Below are 24,960 nucleotides of genomic sequence, written 5' to 3'. Positions count from 1 at the left end.
GGCTCTATTCGAGAACATGTTAGCAAAGCCAGTCCTTAATTAATTCCAAAGTAATTACCAGTTTTGTCAAAAGTATTATTTGTATAACTATATATGTTAATTTTATCATTTAAACAAATAATTCGGACTAATTCTCATGGTAAAAGAAATTGTTAAAAAGAGCCACTTTTTCAATACGAGCAGTTAATTGAATGAGTTACGTTTCAATTGTAATTTCTGTAAATTAAACGTCACACAATGTGTAGTTTCAGTGTGTCCACAAAGTAAGTTCCATTTGGTTACATAAAAGAAACGTGTACATACAGAGAAAAAATATTTATTGTACAAAAATCTACAACTGTTAATTTACTTTTCTACATCACTTCCAAAATTTTGTAGGCACTCATCAGAGTATGGCACAAGTTTTTGTATGCCTTCTTCATAGTAGGTTGCCACCTCTGTATTCAAGCATGTGGTAACATGTTCTTTCAGTTTGTCATCATCATTGAAGTGTTGACAACCAAGGACAGATTTTAGGTGTAAGAAGAGATGAAGTCGCTAGGAGCGAGGTCTGGGCTGTACGGAGGATGATCAAACGCGTCCCAGTGAAATTCCCTTAAGAGTTGTTTGGTCACATTCATTGGGCACTTGACCACATCCTTCACTGAACAGTCTGACCCATCTTCTAACCACTGAATCACTTATAGCATTTTGTCTGTAAACCTCGCATATTTGCCAATGAATTTCCTTCGGTTTAACTTTCTTTGCATTTAGAAAACGAATCACAGATCTGATTTCACACCCAGTGGCATTTTCAATTATGGCTGACATTATAAAGAAGCACTACAAAGCACACATCAACATCAGCGATCTGAAAATGGCGTCATGTTGTTTTCTTGAGTCAGAGGAGCTGCAATGCATGCTCAGAACTGGTATCGTAGCGCTGCCATGGATAGAAAGAGAAACAGATCTTACTTTGTGGATGACCCTCATATATAAGGGCTTGATTTTTGGTCCCAAGAAAGTCAGTCCATGGCCGAGTTTCAGACGAGGTGTGAAATAAGTGTAATAGGGCATATGATAAAACAGTGACAGTGTCTGTTCAATACATAATGTATTATGTGGCAAGAACTGTGTGGCTGGGTTTTTACTGCTTGTAGATATTCAACAGTAAACTATTGTAGCAGTATGTTGATGTCTGCCTTCAACCTATTAATGAGACTTATCGAAAGTTAAACGATAGTGCACTTGATATATAACTGTGTATTATTGGGGGGTTTGTGAACAGTGAAAGTAAAGCACTGTGGAACGCAAATGTGCACCTGTTGGTTACATCATTTAAAGTAGTCAGGGTTGAACTTCAACCCCCTATTTTTCAGCCAGTGTAGTAATGCAGTGCATTGACATGAAGGACAATCAACGTAGAAGTAAATCAAGTGAACTTCACACACCGCAAAGCAGATTTCATTTCACACTCATACCACACAGGAAAAAACTCAAAGCAAAAAACTTATCTTCATTCATATTGGACTGTTAACTGAATGACATTTGCTTTTAACATACTTGCTATAGCCATCAAAGTCACAGGTACCGTAATTCAAAGCATGTTATGAGCTGTCCATGTGGAATTTGCTTAATGTTAGTAGCTGCTTCCCATTGCTAGAAACTGCAATGGGATATTAAGCCCACAGATGCAGATCAAATGTGTCTCAAATTATTCAAGGGAAACAAGGGTTTGTAAAACTAAAATGAATTGTAAATTAAGTAATAATTGTGAAGTCTGGAAGGTAGGAGATAAGGTAATGGCAGAACTGAAGCTGTGAGAATGGGTTGTGAGTGTGCTTGGGTAGCTCAGTCGGTAGAGCACTTGCTCGCGAAAGGCATCATATGGCATCTAGAGCAGTAATCAATTTCATAAATTCAACTCTATGTGTGTGTGTGTGTGTGTGTGTGTGTGTGTGTGTGTGTGTGTGTGTGTACTCTAGCTCATCCTGTGCATCAGTCTGAAAGCTAGCACGTTTTCCTTCTTTTTTTGTTAGTGCCTATAAAGGAATCAATGCTTCTGTTTTTTGTGGTCTTCTTTAACCCTAAAGTATTTACAAACACAAAAACATGTAAATAGGTCTAAGAATTATACGACCAACGGCCTTACCACAGTTGTATCACTGAGAGCTACTCGATTGAGAAGTAGCGGCTCCAGTCTCAGAAACTAACATATGGCCGGGAGAGCAGTGTGCTGACCACACACATATCCGCATCCAGTGACGCCAATGGGCTGAGGGTTGTTGACACGGCGGTTGGTCTGTACTGTTGGGACTTTTGCAATGTGTAGCCAGTTCACAATTCAACTGCTCCTGTTGTTGCTGTTAGCACATCATCCCTAGTCCCTTTGAATTTCCTGTGTGGACACTCGATTAATATGTACTGTACTGTTTGTTTAGAGAACCAGTCACTCTGAGGATTTTCAGCCTTTTCCACTTAAAAGACTGTTGTTGTTGTAGTCTTCAGTCCTGAGACTGGTTTAATGCAGCCCTCCATGTTACTCTATACTGTGCAAGCTTCTTCATCTCCCAGTACGTACTGCAGCCTACATCCTTATGAATCTCCTTAGTGTATTCATCTCTTGGTCTCCCTCTATGATGTTTACCCTCCACGCTGCCCTCCAATACTAAATTGGCGATCCCTTGATGCCTCATAATATGTCCTACCAACTGATCCCTTCTTCTAGTCAAGTTGTGCCACATGCACCTCTTCTCCCCAATTCTATTCAATACCTCCTCATTAGTTATGTGATCAACACATCTAATCTTCAGCATTCTTCTGTAGCACCACATTTCGAAAGCTTCTATTCTCTTCTTGTCCAAACTATTTATCGTCCATGTTTCACTTCCATACATGGCCACACTTTATACAAACACTTTCAGAAACGACTTCCTGTCACTTAAATCTATACTCGATGTTAACAAATTTCTTTTCTTCAGAAATGTATTCCTTGCCATTGCCAGTCTACATTTTATATCCTCTCTACTTTGACCATCATCAGTTATTTTGCACCCCAAATAGCAAAACTCCTTTACTACCCATTTCCTAATCTAATTCCACTCAGCATCACCTGACTTAATTTTACTACATTCCATTATCCTCGTTTTGTTTTTGTTGATGTTCATCTTACACCCTCCTTTCAAGACACTGTCCATTCCGTTCAACTGCTCTTCGAAGTCTTTTGCTGTCTCTGACAGAATTACAATGTCATCTGCGAACCTCAAAGTTTTTATGTCTTCTCCACGGATTTTAATACCTACTCCGAATTTTTCTTTTATTTCCTTTACTGCTTGCTCAATATACAGATTGAATAACATTGGGGAGAAGCTACATGCCTATCTCACTCCCTTACCAACCACTGCTCCTCTTTCGTGCCCCTCGACTCTTATAATTGCCACCTGGTTTCTGTACAAATTGTAAATAGCCTTTCGCCCCCTGTATTTTACCCCTGCCACCTTCAGAATTTGAAAGAGAGTATCCCAGTCAACATTGTCAAAAGCTTTTTCTAAGTCTACGGATGCTAGAAATGTAGGTTTGCCTTTTCTTAATCTAGCTTCTAAGATAAGTCGTAGGGTCAGTATTGCCTCACGTGTTCCAATGTTTCTACGAAATCCAAACTGATCTTCCCCGAGGTCGGCTTCTACCACTTTTTCGATTCGTCTGTAAGGAATTTGTGTTAGTATTAAAAGACTATAGCTTGCATTCTGACATGTGGTGTCTTGATTCTGTTCAGGCAATCCCCTGATTTCCAAGGCAAATGCATTCCTGGGAGTGATTTGGTTAGGTCTGTGTAGACTAAGTAGCTGTGGTTCTGAAAGGATGCCCATTCTGACCTCCACTGTTGTTCCAAGTCATTGGTGGGTGGAATGTAGTTCCCCAGAGGGGTTATATAGATTTAAACCTACTGCAGGATAAGAGGCTCATGATATTATTTACTGGCAGATCTTTGGAGAGTGAGATATGGCTGATATTGTCCCACTCTCAAATCATTTGTTGTTGTGACCTAGGTGAGGAAGGAAAATATTCAAGACACAATGGGTAGCTACGGAATGGAATAGATGCGGATTTGAGTGTTCCATATTATTAGCCACACTTTTCATTAAGATGTACACATATCTTTTTAACATGACTGTTTCTACTTCATACAGGAGTGCAATGATCAGCAACAGAAGAGATCAGTACTTGTGTTACTATGCGTAGTCTCTCTGTGTGTGCTCCCCAACTTGTTCGAGCAAATTTTCTGATCAAGTTACGTGTGGTTTTCTATTTTCGCTCTGATGTTTCAAGGTGCTTTTTAAAGGTGATGGAGTAAGTTAGGTATACTCCAAGGTATTTTGGGAACTGACTGTGTTTTACATTTCTACCAAAAAAAGAATATGTTTAGTTTTGTCCTTAATGTGGGGTTGCTCACTTGAAAACAGCATACTTCAATTGTATGAGGGTTCAGGCATAACATCCACTCTTTGTGATACTTAATTATGGTATTTAGATCCTTAATGAGTATTCACTCAACTTGCTCGTAATAATTTAGTGTGGCTATCACCATGTCATCAGCATTTTCCTCCTTACGACGAGACAGCGGAAGATTGGCCTGATCACGCAAAATGTTGTCGACAGCACTTCTTGGCATTTCACGTCACAGACGAACAAACATGTAAATCTCTGTTCCTGTCATGGATTTCACTTCAAATGTATCGGTTATTGTCGCAATTGGCTCCTTTGAAAGATCCTGCATCTTTGTCCTTTGCTGAAATGTGCTCACTTTTGCCCATATATTTTGAAAAGCAAATGCATGTGGTAGCCTCTCATGATGCCTTTTATCGTTGCCAAAAACAACCGCATCAATCCTATCGCGCTTGGGCTGCTGAACTTCATGGCCTCAGTAGAAAGTGTCAATTTGTTACTGAAGTTCACAAAGAATCCTACGCCGATTCCGTGGTACGGGATGCTATTATCCGGTCGGCGCCCAACAAAGAAGTTAGGCAACGTGCCCTTCAGTTGGCAAATCCGACTCTCAAAGAAGTCCTATCCATCGCTCAGTCTTTTGAAATTTCTCGTGCCGCTGGGGCACAAATAAAGGCGTGGGGTGATGTCAGGGAAGTAAAACCTCTGTACGCTGTTGAAAAAGTGTGCGGTGTGTCCCCGCTGGCCGACATGGCCGCAGTACGCTCCCAAGCGCAGCCTCGGCCTAACCGTAAATAAACCTCTAAGAAATTGCAGCAAAACCCATGGCAACTTCCTTCGTGTCCGTGGTGTTTTACGCAACATTCACAAGAAGATTGTCCACAACGTTGGGCCGTGTGTTATAAATGCAAAAAGAAGGGTCATGTGTAAACCGTTTGCAAATCTGACCGCATATCTGACATTCATGAATGTGACGCTGATTCTGTGTTGTCTGTCAATGATACTTCTTCCCTTTCAGGGAAGTTATTCCTCACTGTCCAAATCCTTGGTCAGGATGTTCGCATGCAGGTGGATACTGGTTCTGCTGCCACTATCATTAGTTCTCAGACATACCTTCAGTTGTGTTCTCCAATCCTATCACCTGTCACTCGGCAATTACGGACGTACAATACACAGAAGATTTCTCTCTTGGGACAATTTAATGCTGAGGTATCTTCCAAATCCGTCATTCGCACTGTTCCCATAGTTGTGGTCGACCAGAGTAACGCAGAGAATCTTTTCGGTTTCGATGCCTTTCACGTTTTTGGGTTCTCCACAGATGACTCTGTCACTATTGTCTCTGATGCTATTCCTTATGCTCAACTGGATTCCTTATTGACGACATTTTTGTCCCTGTTTTCTCCTGGGTTAGGCCGTGCAAATGACTTTGAAGCTCATATCACGCTCTAACCCACTGCTTGGCTTAAGTTTTTTCAGGCTCGGCCCATTCCTATGGCCCTTCGTACTCAAGTAAAACGGGAGCTGGACCGTCTCACTACTTCCGGGGTCTTGATTCCTGTCACTTCCAGTGAGTGGTCGTCTCCTGTCATTGTTGTTGCTAAGCCCAATGGTGATATTCATCTCTGTGGGGATTTTAAAGCCACTGTAAATGCTCAATGCCTGATCAACACTTACCCTATGCCCCGACCTGAAGAATTGTTCACTAAACTTGCTGGAGGCCAGTATTTTTCTACAATTGACCTGTCAGAAGCTAATCATCAACTTCCTCTCGACGCTGCTTCCCGGCAGTTTCTGGTCCTTAACACGCCTTTCGGCCTCTATCAATACCAACGATTGCCATTCGGAGTTGCCAGCCCCCCTGCTCTATTTCAGCGATTCTTGGAACAATTATTGCTCACTGTCCCTGGGTGTATCAATTACATGGACGACATTGATGTGACGGGCTCCACCACTGAAGAACATCTTCAGAATCTCCGCACACTGTTTCATGTCTTAAGGACTGCCGGTCTTAAGTGTAATCTTCAGAAATCACAATTTTTTCAGGCATCTATCACGTACTTGGGGTTGGTATTCGTCTGCTTCAGCAAACTGTCGCTGTGATTGATGCCCTTCCTCACCCTACATCTGTTAAGGAACTGCAGGCTTTCTTAGGGAAAATAGCATACTATCACAGGTTTTTACCGACTGTGGCTTCGGTGGCTCAGCCATTGCATCGCCTGTTGCATAAAAACGTGCCCTTTCACTGGTCCACGTCATGCGATGCGGCTTTCCAGAAATTGAAGACTATGCTGAAACAGGCCCCATGCCTGGCTACTTATCGACCTGGCCAACATCTCATTCTTGCCACGGACGCCTCTCAATATGGAGTTGGTGCAGTCCTTGCCCACCATTTTTTCTGACGGTTCTGAACAACCCATTGCTTATGCCTCCAAAACACTCACGGATGCCCAACGCAAATATTCTCAAATTGAAAAAGAAGCTTTGGCCATTATTTACGCTCTTCATAAGTTTGGTGTTTGTCTTTATAGATCCAAATTTCATCTTGTTATGGAACACAAACCACTTGTTTCCTTGTTTCATCCACCCACGTCCCTTCCCGACAAGGCTGGACACTGCCCCCAGCGTTGGCCTCTTTACTTGTTCTCGTTTCAATTATGAAATTCATTTCCGGCCGATGGCTCAACATGCGAATGCTGATGCACTGTCTCGCTTTCCCATGGGTCCTGATCTGGCATTCGATAGGGACGAACTTTTGTGTTTCCACCTGGATGTTGCCGAGCAGTGGGTTGTGAAAGGGTTCCCCATCAGCAGTGACCGGCTGACGGCTGCTACGGGTTCTGATCCTACCCTCTCCAGGGTTTTACGCTGTATTCAGAAGGATTGGCCAGATCGTCCGTCCGCTAAGACTTCTGTGGAGCTACTATGCTTTGCGCAACCGCCTCACGGCTAGGGATGGTGTTATCCTCCTTTCCACCGACAATGCTTCGCCGTGTGTTGTGGTACCTGCATCTTTGCGTGCTTCGGTCTTGTGCCTACTTCAACAAGGGCACTAGGGTACCTCTCGCACAAAATCTCTGGTGCACCATCATGCGTACTGGCCCAGCATTGACTCTGAAATCGCACACATGGTCGCTGCCTGCGGCCCTTGTGTGTCACAGGCCGCCGCCCCGAAGTCATCTTTGTCACCATGGCCTTCGCCTGAGAAGCCCTGGGAGGGTATTCATGCTGACTTCGCGAGACCTTTTTTAGGTACTTATTGGCTACTCGCGATTGACACTACTCTAACTTTCCTTTCATTGTCCAATGTACGTCACCTACCACCGCAGTAACCACAAGTGCTCTCACTCGCATTTTCTCTTTGGAAGGCCTTCCCTCTACTCTTGTTACTGATAAAGGTCCGCAATTTGCCTCTTCTGAATTTGCGGATTTTTGTGCTCATCACAGTATCATGCATGTCACGGCCCCTCCGTTCCATCCACAATCAAACGGTGAGGCTGAACAACTGGTCCACACATTTAAGGTTCAGATGAGGAAACTCCTGACTTGTTCTGCTGCTGATGATGCGCTTCTCCAATTTCTGGCTTCCTACTGTTTCACCCCCATGGACGACCACAGCCCGGCTGAGCTCTTACATGGCCGACAGCCCCGCACGCTACTTCATCTTCTGCGGCCTTCCACCTCACGGCCGCAGGTGCCTTCGCTTGGTCGATTCACCGCCAGCGACCTCGTATGGGTACGGGGATATGGCAGTCAGCCAAAATGAAGTCCTGGCCACATCTTACGACACTGTGGCCGACACCTGTATGAAATCCAGATGGACACAGGTGTTGCAGTGCGTCATTCGGACCAGCTACGGCCTAGTGTGCTGGCAACACCTGTTCCGAATGCTGCTACACCACCTTTGGCTCTACCTGACACCCGAGATCTTGGCATCTCTCATTACTCCAACAGAACCATCTCATCATCATCTCGATGCCAGCACAAGAACGGACGCCACCAGGAGACGTGCCCATGCAGGAACCGGATGACCATCATCTGTCGGAGCAACTCTACTCGCCTCCTTCTCCTACGGACGCCGACACATCAGCCATGTCTCCTGTTATAACAACCGGACTTGCCACAACGGGCAGATTAGTGAACGGGGCACCAGCAGATTTGATCCCTATGTCTCCTTTCATCTCGACCTGTTATCATCAGGGACACTTCCGTCCGTACGTGAAGCCTTCTCCTCGAGCCTTTAAGGCCAGTCAAACAACACCTATGGATGTTAGCAATCTACGGGCCACCTCCATCAAGACCAGTGCAAAAAAAGTACAAAGGGGGGAAAGTGTTGTGACTTGCCGATCTTTCAAAGTGCCGGCGCACAGTTACGCGCGTCCTCTACATGCGGCGCTGTCTGCCAGCCATGCAGCAACCGCGCCACATAAGCGGGTCTTACTTTGTCTACTTGCTCTGTGACTTACATGTATTGTGTCGTCTTTGAAACATATGTGTTGACGTTATAACAGTCTCACACTTCAACCAGCTTAATTTTGTGAAATCTACATGCTGTAACTGATACTAAGAGAATACAATTTTTCGTGACATGGAGAATGATGTTTATTTCCATACTTCTAACAACAACTTGGATCTCTCACAAACATATGACAATGTGCCAACTTCAACAGCTACATACATATCAAGGTTCTGTATATTCCTAGTCTTAAAATTACGTACCCCTAAAATCAGTCTGAATTAGTGGCACTTTACAGCTATATGTTTGTCTGTAGATAGGTGGGTATATTAGAAGCATAACTTTTACAAATATTGCTCCGAGATTTCCCGAGGTAAAATTGTCTGACACATTACCAATTTTTTTTCTTTTTTCTTTTCTGAATTGGAGGCAAAACCATATGAAGCAAATTTTCATTTACAGATTCATCCATTCGTATAACACTGGATAAGGATGAGGCATATTAAAACAATATCTTATGTAGAATAGCATTGTTAAGATACTTACAATGCCAATTTGGAATGAAATGATGATACTACTTAACACTTCAAATCAATTTAAAAAGTTTCATTTGAATATTAACCTCAATCCTACATGATACAAAGTGGGTATACCGTTTCCACTGTCTTGTCCTCTTCATCCAAGTTTTAGACCACATTTTTGTCCTTTCCCTTTGCTCACTAGCATCCGCTTCTACCTCACTAAGCACTAAAAATAACTGACAATGCTCATTTGTTTTTAACATTTGCAGTTTAAAGGACATTTTGCCAACAAACAGCTGATCTTACACAGTGTGACTGCCTAAGCAAGCAAGCTTACAGTTTCCTGCATACTGCTAGCCAACACTATTGCATGGCGTTTATCAAATTTTTGGCGAAGTTGCTGTGTGACATAGGTTATAGCAATCAGTTGGAGCTGTTTGTGGTGCAAGCTCTCCTTGCACACTTGTGCAGTTTCACCACTCTGTGAAACAGCCTCCTGATTTTGGGTTCTATTCTTCAGTTGCTCTTTGGCTAAGCAGACCTGTTGCTGGTTGTCAGTAAATGTCTTTCTGATTTCCACTTGAAATTTTTTCCATGAAATTCCTTTCATCACTATTCTCAAACCACTGCTGGGCTGTACGGTTCACGTAAAGGTAGACATTGGCAAGATACATCATGAGATGGGCAAATCCCTTGACCATTTAATTGCATCCTGACCAGCTTCCCCAAGTACGTTGCTGGATGCCTCGTGTGCATCTGACTCATAGACATTTTTGTATTCACTGGTACTTAGGTAATAAAAATCAACTGAGATTTATATTGTTTACTAGCCTTAAACAACAAGTAATTGCAAGAGATATGAACTTAATCACTCATAGACATGTCACTAGCCAGCAATTACGACCACCGACAATTATGACCACTGCACCACCACAGAAGTTGAGACGCCAGCACTCGGCAACAGATGTACGTGTCTTGTCTGGCATAGGGCAAGGCAAGAATATTAAATTCACTGAAAGTCATATTCCTTTTCCTAAATAACAACATGAGTCAATTCTCACACGCATTTCTGTGTTTGGCATCATGATCACCATTTAATAACACACTGGTTCATCTTTGACAATCAAAATCAATGCCATGTTTTGCCAGTCCTTTGTTTGTGGACAGAACATGTCACCAGATGTTACACAGGTGATAATTTCTGTAGCACATAATATGGTAATTTGTTATCTCCGAGCTAATATCTAGTGACAACCCATTCGAGTCCACTAAAATTTGTATCTGGTAAATTTGAATGCCACAGTATCAAGCGGAATTCTGCAAGATGCTCAACAAACCAATACGGTATGTGTCAGTTATTTGTGGCATGGACATTATTCTTCTCTCAGAAGAAAAAGTGTGTTTGACCAAGTTTGTGTAACAACTGTAGTTTCCAACAATGGAAAATCCAGGTTGGAATAATGACGTAGTATGAAAGATAGACTGCTACTCATCATATAGTAAAAGGATAAACTGCTACTCACCATGTAGTAGAGATGTTGAGTCACAGACAGGCACACCAAAATGGCTGCTAAACAAGTAGGCTTTTGGCCAAAAGGCTTTCTCCTGAAACACACACACACACACACACACACACACACACACACACACACACACACACACACACACACACACACACAGAGAGAGAGAGAGAGAGAGAGAGAGAGAGAGAGAGAGAGAGAGAGAGACTGTCAATGGTCACCTGGGCCAGACGCAGTCTAGTCTCATGCTGCTTTGGCAGTTCTTTATAACCTGTTGCGCACGCGCGCGCCCACACACACACACACACACACACACACACACAAAGATAGGCAAGGGGTGCTGAACTGAACTGTCAAGTATGTGGCGTGAGAAGGCTAACCTGTAGAAAATATGGATGCCCCGGGAACTTGACGATTCCATCTTGCCATATTTAATAACCTTTAAATATTAATTAGATTGTGATCAAATAACCATTAACAATGAGAATAGTTTCAATCAAGACCAGGCAGAGTGCCCACCAGATGTAACAGGACTGGTTTCCGTTCCAAGTGTTCGGAAGTACATAAGCTGGGAGAGGGCCCAATTAAAGCAAAACATCCGTGTTCACCAACAAGATACTTGCTAGTGAAGTTGCCAGTGAAGACAATTATCTATCATTTTCACAGACAGCATGATGTGACCACTCTAATGTGCAATACTGAATGCAACCTACAAGATCACCCGCCGGAGTGGCCGAGCGGTTCTAGACGCTACAGTCTGAAACATCGCGACCACTAGTCGCAGGTTCGAATCCTGCCTCGGGCATGGATGTGTGTGAGGTCCTTAGGTTAGTTAGGTTTAAGTAGTTTTAAGTTCTAGGGGAATTATGACCTCAGAAGTTAAGTCGCATAGTGCTCAGAGCCATTTGAACCTACAAAATCAGCTGATAAGATCACATACATGCCATAACATATTGTCCTTTCCCTGACAAAATATGTCTGGCATGCAGTTATGCATAGGACAACTTGTATGAATAGGGGCAGTGAGATACAGTGATATAGTCACTTAGGAGGGTACAGGAATGACTGACAAGAAAAAGATCAGAGAATAGAGGTATCTGGTCATGACAACTCAAATTGTTAATATACAACGTACTTGGATTCCAACATTTCTTCTTCACCTTCTTTGTATATTTCGTCTCCTGAAGGAGACAATGCACGCTTTCCTGGACACTCCCATTGTAGTTTCAGGATTTTTTCTTTATCCAGTGTTTCAAACATTTGTATTACATCTTCTCGTGGTATAAACCAGTCACCCTGAAACAATTACAAATGAAAAACATGTTCATTTATCCAATGAGATGCCTAAAAAAATTTTCAGCCTATAGAAAGTGTGGAACAGTTTACTAAGAGACGACAGCAGCTGTTGCTTCTTTTCCAACACTAACTGCTGCCATTAAGTAAGGCTGTGTAGGTTATACTAAACATAAATATTTTCTTTTCTCACCTTTTAGCAGCACTAATAGTAGGAACAGGTCCTTGGGTTGGATTACAGTTAAATATTTCAAATTACATAAAATAAAATAAATGGTGTTTCTACAAGCTCGATCCAATTTCAAAGTACTACACATTCTAAAATTGAATACTCTTGCCTACAGCTTACAGCAGAGAACAGTTAGGAGATGTTCTTAATGTATGCAGGACTACAACAATTCAGTGTAATCCAAGATGGCATGCCAACAAAGGAAATCAGAATCAAAAACATAAATCTGTTACCACTGTATAGTACAATTTGAATCAATTCTTATCACTTCAGTTCCTACTGATACTACTTTTTTAGAGTGGTGAGGTTGTGCAAAACAAGGTTACTGAAATATCACACCACAAGGCATGAAAACTGATGCAGCAAGCAAGTCAAGAATTTGGTATACCAAAAGAAACAATTTCGAAAGTTTTTGGCATTTTCCTCACATAAGAAACAGTTTCCGAAAAAATACACTCGACTTTTCAATTTTCTTGGGAAGGGGAAACAGACAAAAGCTTTCAAACTTGCTTTATTAATTCCATTAGTTATTGAAATTTACATGTACTAATAGAGACACACAAAACAATGTCATCACACAACTGAGAGCAGCTCAAAAGTATTTTTAGGAGCACATATGCCTTCATCTTTATCCCATTTTAAGGATCTGAAAACTCCCTCCAGATTTTCAGAGAATATAGTTGGTGAAATGGGATCACCTTACCTGACTTTTCTTTCAATTCTAAATTGTTCACTATCCTGATGAATTCTAATAGAAGCTATACCACTGAAGATCACATTCTTCAGCAAACTAACATATATTGAATTAACACTTAATTTTTTCGAAAGCTTTATGTAGTGATTTTGTTTAAACTGAGTCAAACATGTCCTAAAAATCAATTAATTCCAGGCAAATTGAAATTCAAATTCATTAATCTTGTCTACAATTTGGTGCACAGCTTGCAAATCATCAAGTGTGCTTTATCCACTTTAAAATGAGAAACCCAATGCTTTTCCTATGATATTTTGCAATATTTTATTGAATAGGCCTACAGAGCAAAGGCTGTGTGCTTCACTGCTTTGTGTCGCCATACTGACCAGTTTTATGGGAGAAGTTAACCACACATTATTGCGCAGTATTTTTAAAGCGCTACAGGCAATACATTAACTTGGGTGTATTATCAAAGAATACAACTGTCGCAATTCTACTTCACTAAACATCATGTTAGACATTACAAATTGGTGCAACAGTTTTATTTACGTGTTCTGTTCCACTGTGATACATTATTACAAGTTTGTGCCACAATACATTAGACTAGTGATGTTTACTTTCCACTGTTAACATAGATCCCCTTAAAATAGTTTGCCAACATACACTCTTTGAGAAAAAAAGATCCACCACTAAGGAATTATCCAAATGGGACGGATATTAGTATGTGTGATGCACATGAACAAACAAATTATTCCAATTTCAGAAAAACCGGACAATTTATTCAAGAGAAGGAGCTTCACAAGTAGAGCAAGTCAATATTGCACTGGTCCACTTCTGACCCTTACACAAACAGTTTTCGGGTTGGCATTGATAGACTGCAATGTTGGATGTCCTCATGAGTGATATTGTGCCAAATTCTATCCAACTGGCATGGTATTGAATCAAAATGCCGAGCTGCTTGGAAGGCACTGCTCACAATGCTCCTAATGTTCTCAATTGGGGGAGAGATCCAGTGATCTTGTTGGCTGAGGTAGCATCTGGAAGGCATGAAGACAAGCAGCAGAAAAACTCACCATGTCTGGGTGGGCATTATGTTGCTGGAATGTAAGCACAGGGAGACTTTCCACCAAGGGCAACAAAAAGGGGCATAGAATATCATCAAAGTACAGCTGTGCTGTAAGGGCACCACAGGTAACAATCAAGGGGATCCTGCTATGAAATGAAATGGCACTCCAGACCATCACTTCCGATTGTCAGGTCATATGGAGGGCAACAGTCAGGTTGCTATCCCACCGCTTCTGGGGTGTCTCCAGACAAAAATTTGCTGCTCATCAAGGCTCAGTTCAGAGTGGGATTCATCACTGATGACAATTCTACTCCAGTCAATGAGATTCAAGGTTGAATGTGCCAGACACCACTGCTAACGAGCTTGTCGATGTATAGAGGCCAATAGTAGTTGGCAGAGGGGTGCCATGAGCTCAGCCCCTTTCCGTGAGCCACCTACAAATGGTCCTTGTGGTAACTGAAGCACCAGTTGCACCTGTTCTTTGAGCCCAACAACAAGTGCTGACATCTGTTCATGCACGTGTCAGTGAGGCATAGGTACTGTGTTACTGAGCACACGGAATTAAATTCACAAAGACTTTACTTCCTGGTACCGACATGTTCCCTGTTTACTACTCTTGCCAGCTGTGCGATGAAATTGCACTGCAATGTCACACCTTCATCCATCGGCCAACAAAGTTTACAATTTTGCATTTTCCATCAATACCTGTACGAAAATCAATTTATGATAAATTTGCTTATATCCTTTGTGGTGCACCTTTTGTGTTAAGAGTGTACTATTGCATCAAATGACATAGGCCAAGAAGTGAAAAATCACTTTTACTTTCCTTTCAATAATTTTAAATTCAGCCACAGCGGGAGTTTACAGTACGTTTATCAGTCACATTTCAACATATTTCTGTGAAGTTATGAAGCGTTCATTCTTAAGCCGTTGAGAAATGGCAGCATCCTCATTCTCGTAATGTCACTGTGTGAGGTTCTTCAGCTTTCATGGCTGGGCACAAAGTAGATCGTACTTTCCCAACCAGTGTAGTACGGTCCTATTAAGTGTATCAAAATATTCTATTCTCTCTAATATTTTTACAATGACACATTTCACTTTTTCAGTGTGAAATGAAATTTGAGACAACATGTAGAAGTCAGCCCCTGAAACGGAGGGGCAACTGTCATTTCTGATTGCCAATAATTCAAGTGATGATAAAAACCTGGAACAGTAGTTGCCTTACTCTTTCAGCTTAGTGAAAACAAGAGTAAGATCATCTAGGTAACTTCGCCAGTTTCAGTATATACTCTACCTCAATTGGTAGTGGTCTAAATATTTTATAATGGAGAACCTAATTATTTGTAAAAGGTGAATAATCTTCCCAGACATTTTGCAACAGTACAGCAAATGAATTTTTTTATCTAATCATCATTTGTAAGAACATGCTGTGCATTAAAAATTACGGTACTGAATACTTGCAATAAAACTGCAATCTGAGAATTTAAAATATTTTTAGACATGGATTTTGAAACGGATCCTCCTATTTTCGCAAACAATTGTTTTTACCAGTTACGCCAACTGTGCACCATATCATATACCCACTCAATGTCATGTGTGTGCCTCACAGTTTCTGGTTCCTTCAGCATTAAGGAACTGCTTTCCTCAATTCAACTGTACAGTTAACTGTGGCAGCATTAAGCTTTTCCCAATCGACCATTCCCTCGGGTGTGCTAATTCTTAGGTACCGGAGAACTTCTAAGCATTCAATCACAGAAACTGTATGCAAATAAATGTGAAAATTAGAATGTAAGTTGGTATGTGATGTGTATTCAAGTGGCCTAATTGGTAAAGTCACACATGAATGAGACACAGGAGATCCAGGTTCAAACCCCATACTGAGTCCAATCTTTCAATGGTCATACTGTAACAATCAAAGATCATATTTGGTTCAAACAACATTCTTCAATTTGAACTGTACAGTATTTCCAGTGAGATTTCATGTGGAGTTGAAATGAACATAAGCAGAAGGCCACACTCCTTATATGTGGAGCTGATTTACCAAAGCAAGCAATAGAAGCAAATAAACTTAATTCACAAAGAAATCATCCATATGTGATGTTGAACTCAAGATAATATTCCCAGCGCCTTCCAGAGTCACAAAATAAATCATTTAGCACAATGCATTTCTGCTTCTGAAGAAGTGTTCCAGGCTTCACATTCATCACAAGCCTATGCATTGAAAGAGCTCTGTGGAACACTGTCAAACACAGACATCACGATAACTGTAGTAGGTGACTCTCCCCCCCTCCCCCTCCCAACCCCATCCCATGAAACAATACTCTTTTATTTCACACTCCAAATGGTATGTTACTATGTTTCTGAATGACACCCACTTATCACTGTTATTTAGAAGGATGTACTAAGCTGTGTGCTGACATAGTTCTAACTACATTATGTCTATGGAACTGTTAACAGTCTGTTGTGTACATCACTGTCACAATTCTCTGCTTAATACTGGTTGTCACAAGAATGACTTGGGGGCTCACTCAAAATGTGGCTATAAAATTTTATATGTTACTTTCAGGAAGGTTTCTGGGATAGCAGCAGCAGCAGCCACAGAAAATGGTACATCATGGCAGGGGGAGGGGAACTGGAGAGCAATTTCACTACACAGCAATGAAATACATTACACAAAATGCACAGATGCCAGATTTTACATATTTATCGACTTTATTGTTTGAGGAAATGTCTAGCACATATGTCTAAATGAGATGACCAATGGTTACATCTGCAAATTGACATACAAATGTCGAAATTTATTTTCACGTTAGCTTTCAAATGTAGATGGTATTTCAGTATTCTTCCCGTTTGTGTGAAACATTTATAGTCCACAAGCCATCTGATTGTGAGAAGCAGAGGGTTCTTCTAGTTCCACTACCTGATCCCACTTCCCTGATCCATGCAAATGGCACGAGGGAAGAATGATGGTCAGTAAATCTCCATATTAGCTCCAATTCCTCATATTTTCTCACTGACATCATTTTGTGTGATGTGTGGGAGAAAGTAATATGTTGTCTGCTTCTTTCTGAAATGTACTATTTCAGAATTTCAATGGAATACTTCTCCACAGTACAGAACTGAGGAGGATACATTTCTCCAACCCAGTAGTGCCTGAAAACCACACCAATATTTACCAACAAGAGTGAGACTTTGAATAACCTGGGTCGAATCGACACAATATGCCCCATACATGATCTGGAAGTCTTGAAATGTTGTGGCATTGCCATTCATTGGGTTGACTGTTTTCCTGTTGAGAAGGGATATCCAACACAGGATGACATCTATTTACTTAAATTGCTCAGTAAAAAGTTCAAAAATGAAAGCACCTGGCATCTGTTTGTGCATGTGTATTCAAATACAGTGATATGTGAACAGGCAGAATACAGCACTGGGGTTGGCAACGCCTATGTAAGACGACTAGTATCTGGCACAGTTGTTACATTGGTTACTGCTACTACAATGGCAAGTTATCGAGATTTAAGTGAATTTGAACGTTATGTTATAGTCGCCGCATGAGCGACGGGACACAGCATCTCCAAGATAGCAATGAAGAGGGGATTTTCCCGTATCACCATTTCACGAGTGTACTGTGAATATCAGGAATCCAGTAAAACATCAAATCTCCAATATCGCTGTGACTGGAAAAAGATCCTGCAAGAACAGGACCAACGACGACTGAAGAGAATCATTCAACATAACGAATGTGCAACCCTTCGGCAAATTTCTGTAGGTTTCAATAATAGGCCATCAACAAGTGTCTGCGTGTGAAACATTCAATGAAACATCATCGTATGGGCTTTTGGAGCCGAAGGACCACTTGTGTACCCTTGACGACTGCAAGACACAAAGCTTTATGCCTCTCCTGAGCCTGTCAACACAGACATTGGACTGTTGATGATTGGAAACATGTTGCCCGGCCAGGCGAGTCTCATTTCAAATTGTATCGAGCAGATGGACGTGTATGGGTATGGAGACAACCTCATGAACCCTAGCACCCTGCATGTCAGCGGGGACTGTTCAAGCTGGTTGAGGCTCTGTAATGGTGTGGGGAATGTGCAGTTGGAATGATATGGGAGCCCTGATGCATCTAGATATGACTCTGACGGGTGACACATACATAGAGCATTCTGTCTGATCACCTGCATCCATTCATGGCCACTGTGCATTACAACAGATTTGGGCGATACCAGCAGGGCAATGGGACAACTTCTGAGCTTAAACACTGCAGCTGGCCACCGAACTCCCTAGACATGAACATTATTGAGCATACCAGGGATGCCTTGTAATGTGCTGTTGAGAAGAAATTTCCACCCTCTCATACTCTTAGAGATTTATGGATTGGATTGTTTGGGGAAAGAGACCAAACAGCGAGGTCATCGGTCTCATCGGATTAGGGAAGGACAGGGCAGGAAGTCGGCCGTGTCCTTTCAAAGGAACCATACCGTAACTGCCTGGAGTGATTTAGGGAAATCATGGAAAACCTATATCAGGATGGCCGGACGCGGGATTGAACAGTCATCCTCCCGAATGTGAGTCCAGTGTGCTAACCACTGTTAGAGATTTATGGACAGCCTTGCATGATTCATGGTGTCAATTAGATTCAGCACTACCTCAGACATTAGTCGAGGACATGTCACTTCTTGTTGTGGCACTTCTGCGTGCTCCCGGGGGCTTACACAATATTAGGCAGATGTAGCAGTTCCTTTGATTCTTCAGCGTATATATTTATATTGGGATAACGTGGTTTGTGAGTTGTGCACAATGGGAAAATAGTCATGTCTTCCATTCAAAACCAGTAAAATGTATTCTAAAAACATTTTGAATTCGGTAAATTCTGATTTGTACAGGCTACTGGACATAATGTCTATTGGAAGATATCTTTATTCTCTCACATTTACTGGCGATTTTTCAAGAAACAAGTTTAGTCTGTTTTTGAACAAACTGAGGTCACACAAACATTTAAAAACTTCAAAGTCATGGCAGAAAAGTGTACAAGCAGAAATATCTAGAAGCTGCAATGGAAAGGAATATGCCAACAATCAACCAAAAAGATTTCAGAGTTCAAAGGTACCATGATGTCTGATGCCAACTTACCAAAGCAGTATCGGGCAGATGCTGTGTCTACAGCTCTATACCTATGTATTCATTCTTCATCTACCACACTTGAAGATAATGTCATACAAGTTTTGATACAAGAGAAAGCCTTAAGATAAACACTTGAGGAATTCTGGGTGCAGTGCAATTATTCACATTCTGAAATCCAATTGCAAGGAATGGAAAAAGAATTCACAGAATCTGACAATTTGTAGGCTACTGCCGGACAACCAGAGGCTATTGATTAATCAGTATATAGACTTGTCAGATAACTGCCAACAGAGATGCAAATTTTCTGGAGGATGAGAATTTTCCATGTTCAAAGGTACAGGAACTTAGGACCACCAAAGCCTTAGGTATAGAACAAGCAGTTCTTCATGACATCAATACTTCATGTACTGAATAAATTAAATTGATAGGCAGGGATGAATCTTTATTATAGTTTTGACACTAAACCAATGGAAACAAAGTCAAGATGTGGAACATGAGAGTTAAAAAAAAATGGACCCTGGAGTTGAACAAGATTACTTCTATAAAGTAAAGAACCAAATCCCAAAAAATGGCCTAACCATTTTATTTACAACTTGCAAGAAGGACTGCCAAATGAAGACACTGATGCCCAAAGGGATCTTGCACGGGATACATAAAGAAGAATGAAAAAAACAATTAACAAAGAATTCTTACCTCCAGTTTGTAATGAGAAATTTGAAGCTGAGGTACTCGGGAGAGACAAACTTCTCAAGACTAAGTGGCTATTACTGATAAAGCCTAGAACTGATAGTACAACAGAAATATTTAAGGCAAGAATAATGGTAAAAGGATGCACTGAAGATGAGTGTGTTAATTTTAAGGAAACCTTTGCACCGGTGGTCAAGCAAGTGCCCATTATTATGTCTTGTATCTACAGCAGCTCAAAAGAAATTTATTTCATTCCACCAGAAAATTTTGCAGCTCCTGGAAAAATGTGGAGGCAGACAAAACACTGATCCATCTATCTGTTCTTATAGAGATGGCACCAAACTAGTCGTCATTGCTTGATGATGATATGCTATTATTCTCTAATGACAGACAGGTTTTGAATCACATAAAAAATTCTTTGGCGAGATTTTTTGAGATAAAAGACTTAGGACCAATACACCAATGCCCATGCATGGAAATAACACAAAATTATGAAAAAGGAAAAATTAAGATCTCCCAAGAATAAAAAGCAAGAATAGTTCTGCAGAAATATGGAAGGAGTGAAGCTAAGCCATTATCAATACCACTTGAATTCAGTCAGTCGAATCAGCTGATGTCAACATGTACCTTATCAGGAAGCAATAGGAAGTGTTCTATATCTAACCCAACCAAATATTCGGATCTGAGATACGCAAATTTCCTTAGTAAATATAATCACTGTTGGAGTTGGCAACAGAAAAATAAAGGCCTGATCTCATGTAGATTGGGGAAATAAAATCAAATGACCAAGCCTCTGTAACTGGATCATGTATAAAACTGCAAAATTATTCAATTTTGTGGTCTAATATTTAACAACAACAACAACAACAAAAAACTGCAAGTGTTACTGGTGAAGCTAAATAAATGGCTTTGGAATCAACTGTTCAAGATTTACTGCGGTTAAGTCAACTTATGACTCAGTCAGATCCAGCTGGTAGCACAAAGTCACTTTAAATACATTGTGGTGATAGAGGAGCCATTCAGTTAGTCAAAAATATAGTGACAAATTCAAGAACCACAAACAAATATAACATATTTTATAAGAAGGCACAATGAATCACACGTTATTAATACTGAACATCTTTCTGAACAAATGTTGGCTCATACTTTCAAAAAACCCTTATGTAAAGCAAGACAGAAAACACTTAAGAAACTGTGACCCTGTGAAGTAAATCAGGGAACAGCTGTTCATTCGAACTTCGCACTGCATGTCAATGTCAATTAATGGAGGCCTTTTGAGTATGTAAATTGATTTATAGTTTTCTGTTTACTCCTTTGTCTTTACTGTTATATCTCCAGTTGTTGTGTGTTCCTATATGAGTAGTCACTGAAATGCATGTACTGAGTTTTCAGTCACTAAAACGTTTTTTTACAAAGCTTTCACGTTAGCACTAAGGCTGCTCAGGATAATGGAATGATCAACTTTCTCGTTCGTACGGAAAGGAGACAGGCTAGTCTTCGATTCATTAACTGGGTATTACGAAAATGTGATTAGTTTAAAAATTACTTACGAAAAGTTAATGCGACCAATCCTAAAATATCACTCTAGTGTGTGACACTCGTACCAAACAGGGCTAACTAGATCTATTGAACGCGAACAAGAAGGGCATCGCGTACGGCTATAGGTGACATGTTCAAAAACGTGAATTCGCAGTCGTTTGACGGTAGACGAATATCATTCCCAGAAAGTCTACATAAAGAAATATATGTCGAGGTCCCGTCGAGGATGAGGGACAAGATTAGACCAATTACAGGGCACACACACGCGTTTACATAGTCAGCCATCCTGCGCAGCATACGCAATTGGCTAGTGAAGAAACCCCCCTTAACATATAATACAATGCTAAGCACTCTCTTGCACATAATTCAGTGATTTGCAAAGTATGCAGCTTCCTTAATAATTGGTGCTAATATGTACGCTTCATTTCATTGTGTAGAAGAATAGTCACTATATTTCGACAGTGACAGAGAAGCCTAGACCTACAGGGAAGTTGGAGTCTGGTCGACTGTAAAAGACATTCCACAAAAACTTAAAAACAAATACTCTTGTTGCTTCTATAAACTCAAGTAAACTTCACACGTAATCGTAAACAAAGTAAACAATCAATACGAATACTTTCAACCAGTTACACAGCTTTCATTAAACGATCTATAAACTGGACAGAACTAAATTCTGCATCTCAAGCCAAAAATTAATGAGCTACAGTCGTGTAATGTTCTCAACATCAAAGCGATATGAACATAGTACTTGCCGAAACAACGAATTATGTATTTATAATTTTGACAGAACTTACGTTAGGTTTAACTCCATACTTTTCGTCGTCAGAACAATCAACACACCAGTCGTCTTCATTACCTTCATTTTGAGTGACATTCTGTTCCCCAGACATTACGATGATTATTTTGTATCTCTTGTATATCAACAAACATTTCGCGGGCACGCTCTTCACGTTCGATCAAAGAAAATTATGTCAAAGATATTACGGGCAAAGAGCACACAAGAGCTCACACAATACGTTCAAGCTAGGTAAGGTGAGCACTACGTCATAGTGGCGTAATGCTACGTCATAGTGACGTGTTGTTGTGGTCTTCAGTCCTGAGACTGGGTTGATGCAGCTCTCCATGTTACTCTATCCTGTGCAAGCCTCTCCATCTCCCAGTACCCACTGCAACCTACATCCTTCTGAATCTGCTTAATGTAGTCATCTCTTGAACTCGCTCTACGATTTTTACCCTCCACGCTGCCCTCCAGTACTAAATTGGTGATCCCTTGATGCCACAGAACATGTCCTACCAACCAATCCCTTCTTCTGGTCAAGTTGTGCCAAAAGCTTCTCTTCTCCCCAATCCTATTCAATACTTCCTCATTAGTTATGTGATCTACCCATCTAATCTTCAGCATTCTTCTGTAGCAGCACATTTCGAAAGCTTCCATTCTCTTCTTGTCCAAACTATTTATCGCCCATGTTTCACTTCCATACGTGGCTACACTCCAAAGAAATACTTTCAGAAATATCTTCCTGACACTTAAATCTATACTCGATGTTAACAAATTTCTCTTCTTCATAAACGCTTTCCTTGCCATTGCCAGTCTACATTTTATATCCCCTCTACTTCGACCATCATCAGTTATTTTGCTCCCCAAATAGCAAAACTCTTTTACTACTTTAAGTGTCTCATTTCCTAATCTAATTCCCTCAGCATCACCCGACTTAATTTGACTACATTCCATTATCCTCGTTTTGCTTTTGTTGATGATCATCTTATATCCTCCTTTCAAGACACTATCCACTCCGTTCAACTGCACTTCCAAGTCCTTTGCTGTCTCTGACAGAATTAGGATGTCATCGGTGAACCTCAAAGTTTTTATTTCTTCTCCGTGGATTTTAATACCTAGTCCGAACTTTTCTTTTGTTTCCTTTATTGCTTGCTCAATATACAGATTTAATAACATGGGGGACAGGCTACAACCCTGTCTCACTCCCTTCCCAACCACTGCTTCCCTTTCGTGCCCCTCGACTCTTATAATTGCCACCTGGTTTCTGTACAAATTGTAAATAGCCTTTCGCTCCCTGTATTTTACCCCTGCCACCTTCAGAATTTGAAAGAGAGTATCCCAGTCAACATTGTCAAAAGCTTTTTCTAAGTCTACAAATGCTAGAAATGTAGGTTTGCGCTTCCTTAATCTAGCTTCTAAGATAAGTCGTAGGGTTAGTATTGCCTCATGTGTTCCAACATTTCTACGGAATCCAAGCTGATCTTCCCCCAGGTCGGATTCTAATAGTTTTTCCATTCGTCTGTAAAGAATTCGCATTAGTATTTTGCAGCTGTGACTTATTAAACTGATAGTTCGGTAATTTTCACATCTGTCAACACCTGCTTTTTTTGGGATTGGAATTATTATATTCTTCTTGAAGTTTGAGGGTATTTCGCCTGTCTCATACATCTTTCTCACCAGATGGTAGAGTTTTGTCAGGACTGACTCTCCCAAGGCTGTCAGTAGTTCCAATGGAATGTTGTCTACTCTGGGGGCCTTGTTTCGACTAAGGTCTTTCAGTGCTCTGTCAAACTCTTCACACAATATCGTATCTCCCATTTAATCTTCATCTACATCCTCTTCCATTCCCATAATATTGTCCTCAAGTACATCGCCCTTGTATAGACCCTCTATATACTCCTTCCACCTTTCTACTTTCCCTTATTCGCTCAGAACTGGGTTTCCATCTGAACTCTTGATGTTCATACAAGTGGTTCTCTTATATCCAAAGGTCTCTTTAATTTTCCTGTAGGCAATATCTATCTTACCCCTAATAAGATAAGCCTCTACATCCTTACATTTGTCCTCTAGCCATCCCTGCTTAGCCATTTTGAATTTCCTATCGATCTCATTTTCGAGATGTCTGTATTCCTTTTTGCCTGCTTCATTTACTGCATTTTTATATTTTCTCCTTTCATCAATTAAATTCAATATTTCTTCTGTTACCCAAGGATTTCTACTAGCCCTTGTCTTTTTACCTACTTGATCCTCTGCTGCCTTCAATACTTCATCCCTCAAAGCTACCCATTCTTCTTCTTCTACTGTATTTCTTTCCCCCATTCCTGTCAATTGCTCCCTTATGATCTCCCTGAAACTCTGTACAACCTCTGGTTTAGTCAGTTTATCCAGGTCCCATCTCCTTAAATTCTCACCTTTTTGCAGTTTCTCAGTTTTAATCTACAGTTCATAACCAATGGATTGTGGTCAGAGTCCACATCTGCCCCTGGAAATGTCTTACAGTTTAAAACCTGGTTCCTAAATCTCTGTCTTACCATTATATAATCTATCTGAAACTTTCTAGTATCTCCAGGGTTTTTCCATGTATACAACCTTCTTTCATGATTCTTGAACCAAGTGTTAGCTATGTTTAAG

The 24,960-nt window shown here is 40.8% G+C and overlaps 1 protein-coding gene across 2 annotated transcripts in view; it reads right to left on the bottom strand.

Moving 5' to 3' along the window:
* LOC126284477 (KIN17-like protein) overlaps positions 1-22,612 on the bottom strand; it is a 37,303-nt gene extending 14,691 nt beyond the window's left edge. The window contains exons 1-2 of one of the 2 annotated variants that reach the window (XM_049983436.1): positions 22,408-22,612; positions 12,055-12,215 (exon numbers count right to left, since the gene is read on the bottom strand). In XM_049983436.1, coding sequence (XP_049839393.1) covers positions 12,055-12,215; positions 22,408-22,425 — 179 coding nt within the window. In that variant the 5' untranslated portion in view covers positions 22,426-22,612. Of the gene's footprint in view, positions 1-12,054; positions 12,216-22,345 lie in introns of both variants that reach the window. The other variant, XM_049983435.1, reaches the window with a different exon arrangement.
* Positions 22,613-24,960: the final 2,348 nt, after the last annotated feature.

Source organism: Schistocerca gregaria, chromosome 8 (assembly GCF_023897955.1).
Source record: "Schistocerca gregaria isolate iqSchGreg1 chromosome 8, iqSchGreg1.2, whole genome shotgun sequence".
NCBI lineage: Eukaryota > Metazoa > Arthropoda > Insecta > Orthoptera > Acrididae > Schistocerca > Schistocerca gregaria.
The sequence above is the reverse complement of the archived record's forward strand: the minus strand, read 5'-3'. Positions and strand labels throughout refer to the sequence as shown.